At 38.7% G+C, this 15,841-nt stretch overlaps 1 protein-coding gene across 1 annotated transcript; it reads right to left on the bottom strand.

The window, feature by feature from the left end:
- Window positions 1-300: 300 nt before the first annotated feature.
- LOC129723172 (uncharacterized) lies at window positions 301-917 on the bottom strand. Its single transcript, XM_055677212.1, has 2 exons — window positions 814-917; window positions 301-736 (listed from the first exon to the last, which is right to left on the bottom strand). Exons 1-2 carry the CDS (start codon window positions 826-828, stop codon window positions 428-430), a joined length of 324 nt encoding a protein of 107 aa, XP_055533187.1. The 5' UTR covers window positions 829-917; the 3' UTR covers window positions 301-427.
- Window positions 918-15,841: the final 14,924 nt, after the last annotated feature.

Here is a 15,841-nt window from a genome sequence, read left to right as displayed (position 1 = left end):
TACGTTATGCCTGCTTGCTGGCGATAGGCGAAGTGAGTGGCATCCATCCGAACAAATCAGCCCAAAAAGGCGAAGATAAACATAGAGTAACTTCCACCGGACGAGGATATTAGAGATCTATTTTTAGATGATATTTTGCGACTTCAATACAGGGGTTATCATAGTGTTTACGTAAGTCGTAAATTTTATGTTCGGTAAATATTTCCAAAGAATTTTGTAATCTTATTGATTGTTCTCTTCGCGTTTCTATGTATTTTCTAATACAAATAGGAATTTTTGATCAGATAAGGGCACGCACAATAACAATATTCCCCGTCGCATCCATTTATTTCGTTTTACAAAAATCTCACACTACAGTTATTGACATCACAGTATAAACTATTTGGTAACGGAATCATGCGCGACTCAACATTCTTCACAGGAGTTTCTACTTGAGTAGAACGGTACCTGAAGGAGCTAGGGCAACGACGGGAGGATCGTAGGCCGTGTCGAACACCACCGGAGCGGTCAGATATGGGGTCGAGTAAGCTGCGATCAATGGAGCGACGTCTCCATGGAAAGTTCGCTCGTAAACAACCGTATCGAGCGGGCTGGCGGCGACGTAATCACTGGCAATAACAACATCCGGATCTGCCAGCACTACGGGGGCACTATGTGTAATAATGTACTCGTCTGGTTTGGGGTTCGGCCTGGCCGAAACGCATGCAAAAGCCAATACTAGAACGACTGGAAAAATCTGCGAAACGAGAAAAGGTAATTATAAACAAATCAGCCCTACTTGCATTGGATTTGATAGATTAGCTCCCATCTCACCGTTATTTTGAACATTCTGCCGACGATACTGTCTTCCGGTGCCAAGGCAGCGCAATCTAGAAACGCAAATTGGTTGATAACAAATGATGGAATGATTCCTTCCTCGGGACTTTTTATACTGGTTGTAATTCCGTATCAAATTAGCTGCTAAGAATTACGCTCCAAGCGGGGGAAGTATTATTGGCGCATTGAGAGATATTCTCGGCACGTTCTTAAGTTGGAGTACCTTTTTCGTCAAACGGTTCTTCGCGTCTGTATAGAACAGTAAAGTGCGCGAACAAAAATTGTCACGTTTTTGAGCTAATGCCACCCGAAGATCGGTGAACCGTACACATTTATCGAAACGTCATTTCAGCGGAAGGGCGTGCGTAAAAAATGAGTTCCGGAAATTAATTACACTTGGATTATTATAAAATATTAATGGTTCTGTGCAGTGCATGGAATCGAGGAATTTTTGTGAAAAAATATTCACTCCAACCAAACTTTGATTGTTGATTTTGATATCGGATTTGATACAATTGACAAAATATGTAAAAATTCAGATGACTCAGTTCCTGAAACTGTACAAATGTATTTTATTGTGCATGTGTCTCGACCCTGAGTGTGCATGCAGCTGTATCAACGCAATTATAATTAAGGGTAGGGCCTACTCTGGAAGGTCGAAAAATAAAAAAAAATTGTGATTTTTTTTTATGTTTAGAGTAAAGTGAAGTGTTCGGGTATTTTGGCTATTCATTAATGTATATTTGAAGATGTATTTTGCATGTCGTGGATACAGTCGTTCTACAATTAAGGGTCAGTCAACATATTGTCTGAATGTTCAAAAATGAATATAAAATCGGAGAAAATATCAACTACGAATGTTTTGCTATCTAATTCTGTGTTTTGATGTATATTTCGACCGACCATCAGTTTCTCTGCAGTTGATGTGTGTAAATCGGTTGAAAAGAAAAATACAACTTACATAGCAAAAGACACAATTATGGGTCACTTTTGGCATTCAAGATCATTCAGCCTATAAAATCACAAAAGTTATTTTATTGTTGTAATAGCTTGATAATAAGTTATTCCATTCAGTCGTGATTTATTATCATGCAAAACTAATAAAAAGAGCCAAAATATGCACTGACCCACAATTGTGCACCGCAAAATGTAACATTACTACAATTATGGGTCACTTCGTTCAATGCGCCGAGCAAAATTATTGTTTTAGTGACATTTTCAACTTTCAATCACTTCAATCGTTTAAATAAGGTTACAAGCAGTGGTGGGCACCATTCCGCTAATTCGCTAATCGCTAATTAGCGACGCTAATATTCAGTTAGCGGTTTAGCGATTTCGCTAATTTTTGAACTGGTCAGCGAAACTGTTAGCGTCGCTAAAATTTTAGCCTTCGAAACGCTAATCGCTAATTCGCTAAATTTCGTAGGGAAGCGACAATAGAACTATTTAGAAAAACTGTGAATCGCTGATGGCGTACGTAAATTGCTTCAAAAGATGAAAATACTTTACTGCGAAAGTTATTTTTGGAACATATGTTTCAATCAAAAAACGTTCAGTTGTCTTAATTGTCTAGAGTTCCTCTCTTTACGACACAAGTGCAAGTCAGTCTTGTTACCCTAGAATGGAGTTACAGTCATCGTACAAGCCACAGCAGCATTTTAAAGAACAAGCTCAAGGTCTAGATTAAATTTCGGCACTACAAGAACTTTTGTAAATTGCAATGCGCTTGAAGTTATGACAACTTTGGTTCTACTTTTACGATCCAGATAATAATTGGATTTTTATGAAAACATTCCCAAAAGTAAGGGGAAAGGGGGGTAGTTTCGAACGGAGGCAGTTTCGTACAGAGTTTAAAAAACAAATGGTGCAATTTTCAACCAAACTAAATATATAAGTAAGTTGGCAGCCCTTCCACCAACATCTACCATATAGTTTGATAGTTCTTGGTTGTTTATTACTTACGAAAAAAAATCCAGTGCCATTTTTCATTCATGTTTTCAATTGTTCGAGCTTGAAGTTGTAAGTATTTCTCTAATTTCTTTGTGAACGATTTAAACATTTAAGTACACCACCTTAGTTTGTAATTAATATGCAATGAAAAAACGTGAAAACATCGGAGAAACAAAGATCTTATTATTAGATAAAATTAAGATTTGTCTTCGGATGGTGATGGGGCACATTCGGACATTTACCTAATGTGTGTTTGATTATTCTTTATTAACAAATATCGATTTAGACTGATTCTCAGTCCTAAAAATGGTTCGGAACTACGAAAGGAAAACCGATAGAGCCAGCATCAACGAAGATGAGCTGGGAAGAGTTTCTAACGGAACAATGTCTTTGAGACACGCTTCTGATACCTGCGGAATTAAAAGAAGTACCCTGGTCTGTCGTCTGAAAAATCAAAGAAACGAAAAAACGGAAAAATCAGAAAGCTTCTCGTCCAAAAACTCAGATCAACAAGTAATTACGAACATGGAAGAAACATTTCCAGAGAAATATTTGATCGAAAGTTCCCTATAGATTGACGTACCGTAGCCAAGGTGATTGGAAAATTGATTCTCAATGTTCTGGAACCTATCTTTTTTGGGTACAGAGTTACGGAGTATTTTCTATAAAAGTTACTTAGAAGTTAATTTTTTGCACTCAACTTTTGTTAGTTACATTTTACAAGAAAACGTTGTTCTAAAGAAGCATTTGGGCATATAAAACACACGTTTTTGTTGAAGACCACACATCCCCAGGACTTTTCCTTACAAAGTTATAGCTTGTTTTAGCTTATTTTTTCGATAACTTTAAGAACGTTGCTGAATAAACTACAGGTCGGACTCGATTATCCGGAGACTCGATTATCCGGAAACTCGATTATCCGGAATTCGATTACCCGGAATTTTAGACTCGATTATCCGGAATTTTTGTTTTTTGGTGTCCGTTTTCAAATTTTATTCCGAAATTTTGCCTTTACCATCCCTTCTGGCATATTTGTTACCATTTAAGTAACTTCTGGCATGTTTGGGACATGTTAAGTGAAAATAATCAATTTTTTTTTTTGCTTCTCAAGATTTTACCGCTTTTCGCCTCAGAAATAATTTCTGGTTTCGCCACTGCATTATACAAGTGAAATAGAGAAAAGAAATATTTATTTTATGTTCGTTAATCGCAAAGTTTCAGTATTTTTTGTGTGATTCGATTATCCTGAAAACTCGATTATCCGGAATAAAAAAATTTCTGAAGTTCCGGATAATCGAGTCCGACCTGTATTCTTCTATCTCTTAACACAAAAAAGTTAATTTTTTTATTTTTAGTATAGTAAACTTTTCATACTTTTTGACAATTTGCGATTATGCAAACAATTGATGTGAATACACTTTAAAGCTAGGATAAAGGTAAAAGGCGCTATAGAGTTAAGTTGGTTGCGGCTAAATTCACGAGATTGAAAAACCACCACATGTATAACTAATAATAATTTATGATGGCGGGATTTCGATACCCCTGTCTACTTTTTCATTTTGGAGATATGATTTTTCAAACAAAAATGTCACTAAATTAGAAACTATCCATGAAGCACCAAGCGTCTCCATTTAAAAAATGGTTACTGCGCTGCCTCTTTCAACATTTGATATTTTCCCTCACCACAAAATTTGATATACTGCGTTAAATTTTCTTAGCAATCCAACCTTCAATTTGATATAAAAAAAATCACAATCGATCAAACGGCTTAAAGTTACCAATTTTTGAACATGGAAAGAACTGATTTTTGGGCCACACAATTTATATTAAAACAAGGTGAAAATTTTGCTAATACATCAGCACTCCAATTTTTCACATTTTGTTTTAAGAGAAGAAGAACATTTAGATTTACTTTTTGGTCCCGTGGTTCTGTGGTTAGCGATGTCGGTCGGCTAGCTCTCCCACACGGTTGTGATATCGGGTTCGATTCCCGATCAGGTCGAGGAACTTTTCGAGCTGGAAATTTTCTCGACTCAGCACTGGGGTGCGGTGTATCGTTGTACTTAGCCTACAACATGCAAAATGGGCCGAAAACAATATCGATAACGAATTCTCTCAACTAATTTAGTTGATCGATACCGCATTAGCCCCCAGGCTAGCGTGCGATATTATTTATTGTTCCTAAAAAATTGCAAGAGCCAAAGTCAAGTTAACATGAGACGCCTTTTGGGAAAAGTGTCTGAAAAAACATTGAATCTAAAAAAAAGAAGAAGGTTGGTTTTGTAATGCCTACACATCCACAAAATATCATTGAGTTCTGAAAGGGTACTGCCAACCTCAGGTCGAGTTCACGCGAAGCCCGTTATGTTGTCAGTGAACTTGATCCGCTACTAATGTCATTGAACTTGATAGCTGATATACTCGTCTCCATCTATCACTGGATGGTTTTTCTTACTGAGAATTACAAAAATTAACAGACTTACTTGCCTCAAAACATATTCCGCAGCGAAAAATTAATTCATACTCAATTGATTTTAATTAAATGCACCAGAAGCGTCCTGTCCTGACCGTGAACGAAACTTACGACACTCGCTTGACTTTATCCTGGCAGTAAATACCTCGCAGTAATATAAATAATATCAAAGATTGAAAAACAAAAACAAAACTCAAATGTGTCATGGCCGCCGCATCTCGTCACAACGACGATGATTCTATTTTTAACTTGGGTTCAAAATAATTTATTTGTCCCTAGTCAAAGTAATTACTCTATAGCAGCATATAATAATTTAGTTGCGTTTGGTAGTCTTGAAGGATACGTTTTGTAATCTAGTGACTACATGTTTCGATATCATCGTTAAGCTTATCTACGAGTATTTGTTATCTACAAATTCTATCGCAGACATGTAACAACACTGGAATTGAGGGACGGTTTGTTTTTGAATGAAAGTTCAAGTCTCAATTGCGAACGCTCTATACCAATGACCCCCGCACACTTTCAGCTGCGTGCTTGTCAGTCTTCAAAAACTAATACGTGGGAGTAGTGGGATGGAGATGTTTTTCATTCAGTTTAACCACGCGTCACGACATTCGTTTCTTTTTCAATTCCGAGACACGACAGACACGAGGAAGCGGTAGAAAAAAAATAACTTCCATTGTGGTTCGATTCGCTATGTATTGTTAAGTTCTGCAGAAGATGCTTCCACGTTGTGTAACGGTTGCGCGTTTTTTTTATTTTACCTTTCTGGGACACTTCTCGTGCACTAGGCATGCTTTCCGGTTGGTTTGCATGCTTTGTGCCGGATCTGTTTTATATTGTCTGTCGATGGAAGCCATCTGAGAACAAATTGATTTTCAAAGATATTGCCGATAGAGTTAGTAGCATGGAATCGGCAGTCGTTTTCATTTCAAGGAATCATAAACAAATGAACTGCATAACAATTTATAGTGCAGAGAGGTTTCATCATCGGTTTTAACATAAGTAACTTTTAAAATTCTATACCGATATCCGAAAGCATTGTAGCGTCCCTGTGAATATTGTCTTGTGTTTGATCAGCACCGAAAATGAGCATTCCATTCCACGAGTTTTCCAGCGCGTTTCCATAAACAAGACGCTCTGGCATGTGATGTCCCCTTTTGTCAGGTTACATTCCTTGTTGCCGGCTACCTGTGGCTTTGGAATGTGCCAGTCTCATGTCACAGCAGGTTGTCTGCGGATTCACAACGGAAATGAGCGATTGACTATTAATAGATGGATCATCACAAATGAAGAGAAACTTTTATGCAACGACATTACACGACGATTATAGGTGGTAATAATTACAGGTTTACATAAATGGAAATGATTGGCCCTGAATAATATCAACACGATAACGGCAGAAAGGATAATGGCTAGGCGATGACATACGATTTCGGAAATGGAATTTTGAGATGAGTATTATCCCAGATATAATTATAACTTGAATAACGATAAAAAGACAGACCGGGAGTACGACCATAACGATTATTATAAAAGTATGTAACTATTTTGTACAAGTATTTGTATGAGAAATGTGAAGCTCATTCACGGCTTCTAAAGCATCCAACGTATCTGGTAATCATATGAATACTCGCATGTAATCTGCGATGCGCAAAATGCGCTTCCAACATTACCAGTGGAGGCGCATCATTATCGTAGCAAATGAAGGCCATCCAGCGACAAGAAGGTTATAATGTTGTGTGTTCGTAGAACCTTCAGACAGGCGTGCCGCCCTTCGTTGAACAGATTCGGACTGGCTGGCAGGGCCAATTGGTCAGAGAATCACGCTGCATGCAACCTTCAACGGCTTCGCAAACTAGCATGCCGTCCGTGACAGGAAGTGTTTCTCCCCATGACCCATGAAACCAAACAAGCGTGACCTTCGTGGGCATAAAACGACAATGGCAGATTGCTAGAAGAGGCGCTTCTTCGAAGAGTTTGTCTTTCAATAGTTTGCGATGCGGCTATCGCCAAGTAATAATCAGAGCATGGAGGATCTCCACGGTACCGGATGCTCAGCACTCTTATGCCTTTCGGCGCAAAATAGGATGCAGGTCACTAGGTCAGCGAATAGACATTGAACCGAAGATACCAATCGGGTCACCGAGTAGCAAAGGTGTGGAAAACACAGTTGCATAGGCAAATGGCTTTTGATTTTGCCATCTCATCTACTGCAGATACAGCATCGCTCAGTCCATTTATCGTATCGTCTTTGTTCAAAGAAAAAGTTGTTTCATTGATAGCAATCTGCTGCCTTCAATATTTCATTCAGTTAGCTTCCAATCAGACCGAGTAAGGGGCATTGATTGAAGGGAAAACTAATATAAAACTGAAAATAACTCAACGCAGTTTTTTTACCGATTCCAACACATGTTGTAAACCCTACTGGCAATTTTCCACTGTTGCGCCACCCAAAACTTTCCTCTAAAATGCCTACGTGCCTTCACGCACGTCCCGTTAGCCATACTATGGATGGCAAAGCACATAAACATTCGTGTTGGGTGTGTTATTGGTTTCGTCCTTTTTGCCTTCAATGAACTTAATTGCGTGTCTCTTCGGATAAGTCTCCGCATAGAGCAGCAAGGTGCATCAACTATGACGCAGTGTTACGTAACAGTTGACACCTTTCCCATCGCGACACGTGAATTCATCCTCCGAAGGTACTCACAGCCCAGCTTCCATCAATTGCGTCATCGATGTCCGCGATGCTCGAGGTAAATTCTCCAGATTGTACTTGCCGCACTAGTGGAGTGGAGTGGAGTGGCGTAGAGAAGTAGTTCTGTTGCCGCTATACTAGTAAACTAGCACATACAGAGCAGGGTTCTGCGCGAGCATACTGTCGAGAACCGGGCAGCAGGACTAGTAAGTGTAAAAGGGCTCACCCGTAGGCTGCCGATTGGAATGCGCTGAATTTTGTGTCTGTGTGCATCGGCTGCATTGTGTGCATGCTGCTGATGCTTCCGGCAGTTTGCGGCATTCCGCTGGGGTATGACCTAGATAAGGGACGTTGAACTTTAGGGAATGAACATAAGAATTGCACATAGCAGAGTGTCATTGGCAGATCTATTGCAGGGTAGTTGGTGTGCCGAAACTTGTCTATGCGGTTCGAATGGATCTGTGCATCTTTGATGGTAACGATTTTTTTTCAATTCGCAATTTATTGTAGATGTGAATTACAGCAACAGTATAACTCGATTTAACCCAAACAAGTTTTCAGTATTTGTTGACAATTTGTTATACAAACGAAAAACTTAAATTTTGATTTTTTCTTCTCCGATTTAGCTTTACTGGCATTTACAAATCTAATTTTTCTCGTTCCTTAAGACTTAAAAAAGTTTAGCTGCAAATGTATTGATTGTAAGAAAAAAGTTCATTAAGCAGAGAGTATGTGAAGTAAAGAGAGCGAAAAATAAGCGAACTGGAAATGAGATACAGATTTGGAAAAATATACCGCATCCCGACGGGACATGAACCCGCAATCTCCCTGTATGAAAAAATTGCCAAAAACAAAATGTAATGATGAGTTCGACTCTTTGAAAAAAAAAACAACTGTAGCAGTATTTTATAACCGCAATGACACTAAAATATTATAAGATTATTGAAAATATAATGTGTAAATTTAATCAAACATGACCACTTCTGGTTCTCTATTTTTTTTTACGAAAAAGGATTTTATTTATTTATTTCGTCAAGCAAATGTAGACTACAGTTATAATAATACAATGTTTTCTTATATTCTATACATTATTTCCAGTAGTTAGTAGGTTTTTTGATTTGATTTCTGCCCATAGTGATGTCTATATTTTCGCAGTGCTGATCATAGTGACGCATCATGCGATTTATTGGGCCATTTTTTGAGTATTTAGTTCTGTGAGAGCTTTCCGAAAATATTTTACGATTTCTTAATTGACGACTGGGTGCATAAAAATTAAGTTGCGATAATAATTTAAAAGATTGCACGCGTTGAGAAATAATGTCATTGACAAAGTAAACCATTGAAAGTTCGCGGCGTTTTTTAAGTGCTTGTATATCTATAAGCATGCAGCGTGCTTCGTATGATGGTAAGGGAAATGCTGTCCAATTTAGCTTACGACGCGCGTACAAAAGAAATTGTTTTTGGACAGATTCAATGCGTTCTTCACGTGGTACAATATAGGGATTCCATACAATGCTACAATATTCCACAATTGGTCGGGCGTATGTAATATATAATAGTTTGATTGTGTATGGGTCTTGGAAATTATGGCCGAAGCGTTTTAAAAAGCTCAGCATATTTGCTATTTGCTTTATTGATTATTGTGTTATAATGTTCTATGAGTGTAAGTTTGGAGTCTAAGACTACGTCTAGGTCTCTTACGATTTTGCATCTTTCTACTGGTTGGTTTCCTAAGAAAATGTCTGTTGATGGTGTTACTGTTTTTCTGCTAAAGGCTATTGAATTACATTTTTTAATGTTGAGTTGCAATAGACTTTTGGGGTTCGCCACAGAAGGCAGAATCACGAAAGGCAGAAGCACGAAAGGCAGAATCATGAAAGACAGAACTCTATGACCGTACACACAAGGCAGAATATTTCAAAAGGCAGAATTTCGAAGGGCACGAAGGGCAGAATCACTGGTAGCAGAACCTGACTCACGATAGCCAAGTGCGTGATCGCGAATTGGTGCGAACCCTGGTCACGGTATCAAAGCTGCTACTCTACATTTATTGTTTAATATTATTTAATAACCAGACATAATAACTGGTCACACAGCAATGACCAGTTTTGATGGGAGGTGCAAATCAAGCTGAATTATTAGATCCGAAACGCGCAAACTGGTTTGGCTCAGGTCCTTAAGACTCTCACGGCATCGCGGAGAGTAACTTTTCGATGTTAGATATAACTTACACTAGTCTCAACGGCAGGTTGGTTATAATGAACATAAAACAATTCATGCGGCGAAGACGCATAATCGAGGGCAAGGAACCGAGGCGGCACAAAGCCGCCGTGGTTTCCGCGGTCCGAGCCGGCCGCCGACCCGCCGTCGGAAGCGGCGGCCTCTCGTATACAAATACCTGATCTACTGGTTTTCTAGGATTATCCAAACAGGTTTTCTTTCCCTTAGTAAGGTCCGAACGATGAGCGGGGGCCTAGCGTGGTTGGTAACGTCTTCGCCAACCACGCTCGACGCCTGGGTTCGAATTCCACCGCCGACATAGGTGTCAATGGCTGTGAGGTGGCGTGATCCACTCACAACCAACCCAACTGGTCTAGATTCAATCCTAGCCGACACCGGGAGATTTTCTGAGGCGAAAAATCTCTGGGATCACGCCTTCCATCGCATGAGGAAGTAAAGCCGTTGGCGCCGGTCCGTTAATCAACGGGTCGTGAGTTAGGGTCCTGGGTGGAGTCGCCTCCCCGGGCGTCGGTGATTGGCACAACAACAGTGGCGGAACTAGACCGATGGTAAATAAGCGAGAATAAAAAAAAGTCCGAACGAGCGGTAGCGAGTAAGGACAGCATACACTTGGACAATAGAGTCGGCCAAAGGCCGCGAGTGTGTGTTGTTAAAAAGAAAATAGACCATTTTTTGATTCTGCCACTCATGCTCTTTGTGATTCTGCTATTCCTTATTCTGCCTTATGAAATATTCTGCCTTATGAAATAATCTGCCTTTCGTAATTCTGCTTTTCGTGATTCTACCTTTCGTGATTCTGCCTTTCGGTTTTCTGCCTTTCGTAGGAGACCCGACTTTTGTTGCACCAAGTGTAGAATACATTAATTTCATTCTGGAATATTTCGAAGTCTTCTGCATTGATTATTTCTATAAAGAGCTTCATGTTGTCAGCATATACAAGCACATGTATTGATTTAAGAAGAAAGGAAATGTCATTCACGTATAGTATAAAAAGAAGAGGGCCCAGGTGAGAACCTTGAGGAACCCCGGAAGTTACTTCTATTGGGCTTGAAAAGGAATTTTGGAAGCGGACTATTTGTGTTCGTTTTGTTAAGTATGACTGCAGCCATTCCAAAAATGTTGTTTCCATTCCGTATTTTTCGAGCTTGAAGAGCAATAAAGGTATGTCGATTCTGTCAAATGCCTTGCTTAAGTCCGTATAAAGAGCTTCTACGTGGTTGCCGTTGTCCATTACAGTCAAAGTGACAGTTATGAATTCCAAAAGATTTGTGGTAGTTGATCGGCCTTTATAAAAGCCGTGTTGTTAAGTTGTAATTTGGTTTTTTACTTGCTGAAAGATTTTTTCATTAATTATTGATTCAAATAATTTTGGAATGCATGACATAATGGCAATTCCACGATAATTACGAATGTCAGATTTAGCGCCAGATTTGAAAATTGGCACTAAATATGAGGTTTTTCAAAGTTCTGGAAAAATTCCATTTTTCAGAGACATATTAAAGAGGTATAGTAAAGGTGTAGATAGTTCTTCAGCCAAGTTTTTGAGGAAAATTGGAGCTATTCTGTCAGGTCCAGGACCTTTCGTAGTGTCTAAATTTGAAGGTACGTTCTGAATTTCGAATTCAGATTTTTGATTGACAGATAAAGAATTCAAATATTCAGCAAAATACGAGAAATATTCGCGGTCGCGGTCTATTTTTTCAAATGTGGTGTATATTTCTTTAAAAAAAGTGGCAAAAAGACTACATATTCCATTACTAGTGTGTCCTATATTACTGTCAAGATGCATTCGTGATGGAAAGTTGTTACTTTTTAGTTTGGTTTTTACGTAATTGAAGAAGTTCTTAGGGCAAGACTTGATTTGGTGTTCGATTTAACGGTTATGAAGAACTCATGTGCAATTTTAATGGCTGCGTCAAGTTGACAGCAAATTTCTTGGTAATTTTGAAGATTTTCGCTATTGTTGTCTTTTTTGTATATTTTATGTGCTTTTTGTTCTTCAATTGTGGATTAAACCACACTGGATATTTGTTGGTGTTCGTACGTCTTCTTTTTTTTAGTGGTACACTTTCTGATATAATTTGATTAATAATTTCATAAAATTTAAGTACTTCTTCGTTTACATTTCCTTTTTTACAACTTATACTACGCCAATTTATTATGCGTAGTTTACGTTTGACTTGTTTACTTTAGTTTTTCGTACCGAAAGCAAAGCCCAGGTGCCAGATTCCTTCGGAACTCGACCTTCTGTTCATTTGACACACACTTCGCAGACATTCATTGTAACAAATGATTAGCTCAGGGGTTACATGGACCCTTGGAAAGGGGTTACATGAACCCCCCCAGGATGTAACCATCTTCCAAGATTCGGTTGCACGTGACTTCGGTGGCAGTTCGTCCCAAGGGTATTTTTTTCTATCACTGCAACGCAGTTTTCGGTCGACAATCAATCTTCGTAAAATTTTAATCTGGCTTTTCTACCGGTAATCGAGGAGCTTGACTTCCCTTGAAACTCCGCACTGATCTTTTATTCCTCTTCCTAATTAAGGTGAAACCTTATTGAATCCAAAAATGGCCGACTTCGAATCACCACTTCGAATTTTCAAAAGCACAAGACTCGGAAATACTCTTTGCGTTTCCTATGAAAATTCTATGTTATGTTTGTGGTGAATACCACAGCAAACATAATATAGCATTTTCACAGGGAACGCATTAACTATTTCCGAGTCTTCTGCTTTCGAAAATTCGAAGTGGTGATTCAAAGTCGGCCATTTGTGGAATCAATGAGGTTTCTCCTTAGAACTTTCAAAAATTTGACAAGCCACAACGCTGTCACCGTTGACGTCTCCGTCGAACTCTCTCGTATCGTCTAAGTTTTGCTCCCACCTTCTTCTCTCTCTGTCGGTTTTCTCCATTTTTGTTAGTCTCTCCCTCTTCGCAGAACAGAATACAGCAGCATTCGGGCGATATATTCGCCTGTCCATTGCTATGAAACCTGTTTAGAGATGTTAGTGGTCTAACGGGTGACAACTCAAAATTTGGATTTTTTCTGCTGCTGTTATTATAAACTAATAAAAAAATTGAACATTTGAGAAAGGTCCGTTACCCGCCTTTCGACGGAGCTTTCTTATGGAACAAGAGCGTTGTACGGCCTTCAGTTCCGCTTTTCGAATGCGTTTCTTGATTCGTGTGGTTGTTAGTTTGTGTTTTTTGACCGTTTGTATTTTTTGACCTAAATGGATGATTTTTTATCTGGCCAAAACACATACCGTTCGTCGGTATGGTGTTTTACAAAAAATGGAATCATAATTTTGTTCAAACATTCGTTTTGGTATACATTTTGATTGTTAGCCAAGGCACAGGCTTGAACTATTAATTGGACAAGGAGGTAAAAGTCCCTTTCTGTCCACTACTCTCCACTCCACTTCTCGTGCCATTAATAGGATGAAACCATCACCAATCGATTTATTGACCAATTCTATATAAGAAATGCTGTATTCCAGGTTGACGGCCCAGAGCGGTTTTTAACCCTCTAGTGCCAAAAACAAATAAGAATATATTCAATTATAGTTTGATATTTAGAAAAATCCATCTCATATATTTCTACTATTTAAAGCTTGTTTTCGAAAATTTGAGATGTGTATTTTCAAATTAAAGTATTTTAATGTGGTCCGTGGTAGTGTTGAATAACTAATGTGGAAAGTGGTTCGCTCTTTGACGTAAAATTTTGATCGGATATCGGACAAATATCTGAGAAGCCGTGTGTGGTCGAGATTATTGAATTTTTGAGTGTTCGAACTTCAGGTGAAAACTCGAGTATAATAAGAGGAATCCACTTTATGGATTGGCAAGCTGATTAACCCTCTAGTGCCCAATGCCGCCATTTGGCGGGCTTCAGTCGAAGCTCTGAAAAGCTTCAATAAATACTCAAAAAGTGTTTATAATGATTCATAGTGATTTTACCGAAGCCCGTCTAGAAATTAATTAGAGCACTGGAGGGTTAAGTTAGAAAAATTTAAGTTTTTTTTTGGTTTTTACTCGAGTGTCAATGTTCCATGAGTAAAATATATGGGATGAGATGAATGATGTGGCAAGTCCACTATTCATTTTCTTCGTGAGAAACGTTATGTAACCAAATACGAGAAAGTTTATTTCGATCAATCAAAGTGTTGCGTTGGTCAATGAACTTCTCGACTTAATGCAGCCACGCTAAAGTAATACAAGATTGCTTCCATGTCACTGGACACCACCTGCTGCACCTTATTAATAAATTGTTACAAACGGGGTACGTGCCGAAGGTTTAGAAGAAATCACTAATGGTTGCTATCCCCGAGATTACTGGGACGGATAAAGCCAAAGAGTTCCGGCCTATCAATATGTTATACACATTGGAGAAACGGGTGACCCTTGTATGAGTCCAAACAGTCCAAACATCCAAAATGTTGAGTTTATATTTTTAGCATCTGCAAACTTTATTCATTCAAAAAAAAAACCGCGACGGGGATGAGCTTTTAGCCTTTTCAAGCCAAACTTCTGTTAAAAAGTACATAATAAGAGTTGGGATTTAATATTAACTTACAAACCTCCATCATCATGATTCTTTAAATACACTGTAGCTGAATGAAAAACTTTGCAAAGTACAAACAAACACTAGCGTTTTGAATAATGTATCTAAAGGGGATACATACATGAGTTTTGCAATTTATTATTTTACTTTTTCGATTATTGATTTTCGGACTGATTATGGCTGACAAAACGACAGTAAAATTTGGTAATTGATTGAAAATATGGTATAAACATGAGTGGGAGAGGCAGATCCTCTGCAAGAGTAATGCTATTTTATATAATAACCACACGATTCACCCATAAATCCGTCAACCCTGCAGAATATGTTATTGGCATACTTTACGAAACAATAGCATAGCGGATTCAAAATGATTGAACTGACCAGATCCAACTAAAAATGAACTCAACCACATGCAATCCAACATTGATTGGAATTTCTCTCTATCTATCCAACATTCCCCAGTATTTCGATCAATTTTGAAACATGTACCAATTCTGTCTGTTCTGCTTGATGTCTTTTTCTCCTCCTAAACAATCCGATGATCCAAATGCATATTTTATGAGCCCGTGAAGCTTGTCCAAGCTAATGATGTTAGGCTGAAAATAGAATCACTGCTGCGGTCCCGAAACAATTACGCTAATGTGTGGCTTCAGTTTCAACATAAGCCTTCTATTAGCAGCGCCGGAAGGCAAAAGTGACAGAGCACAAAGAAAAACAAACCTAATCCTTGTTTTGCGAAGTTCGTATGCATGTACGCGCGATGTACGCTGATTCCGCTGAAAGAATGTATGGCAGAAACGCATGGCTTAGGGTGGTTAAGAGTTGCTGTTTTGGAAACATGATTCACTGGTGCAACAGCAGGAAATGTTAACAGTAACGAGCAAAACTATCTTTTTTCGCATCAGTGCGAGTGACGAAATAAAACAAACACATGGGAACACGCGCGGGCAAACGAATTACCCCCATATGTTAACCGGTATGCTTAAAATAGAATACATCAGCTATTTTAGGCATGTCTGTCGCTGGAGTGGGTGTTGGTTTCCGATGTACCGAGAGCTAAACGGATTTTCCTTCCAGATCTTTCAAGGATCTGTCA

This window comes from Wyeomyia smithii, chromosome 2, assembly GCF_029784165.1.
Source record: "Wyeomyia smithii strain HCP4-BCI-WySm-NY-G18 chromosome 2, ASM2978416v1, whole genome shotgun sequence".
Lineage (NCBI taxonomy): Eukaryota > Metazoa > Arthropoda > Insecta > Diptera > Culicidae > Wyeomyia > Wyeomyia smithii.
Note: the sequence above shows the minus strand (reverse complement) of the source record. Positions and strands in the feature narration are given on the sequence as shown.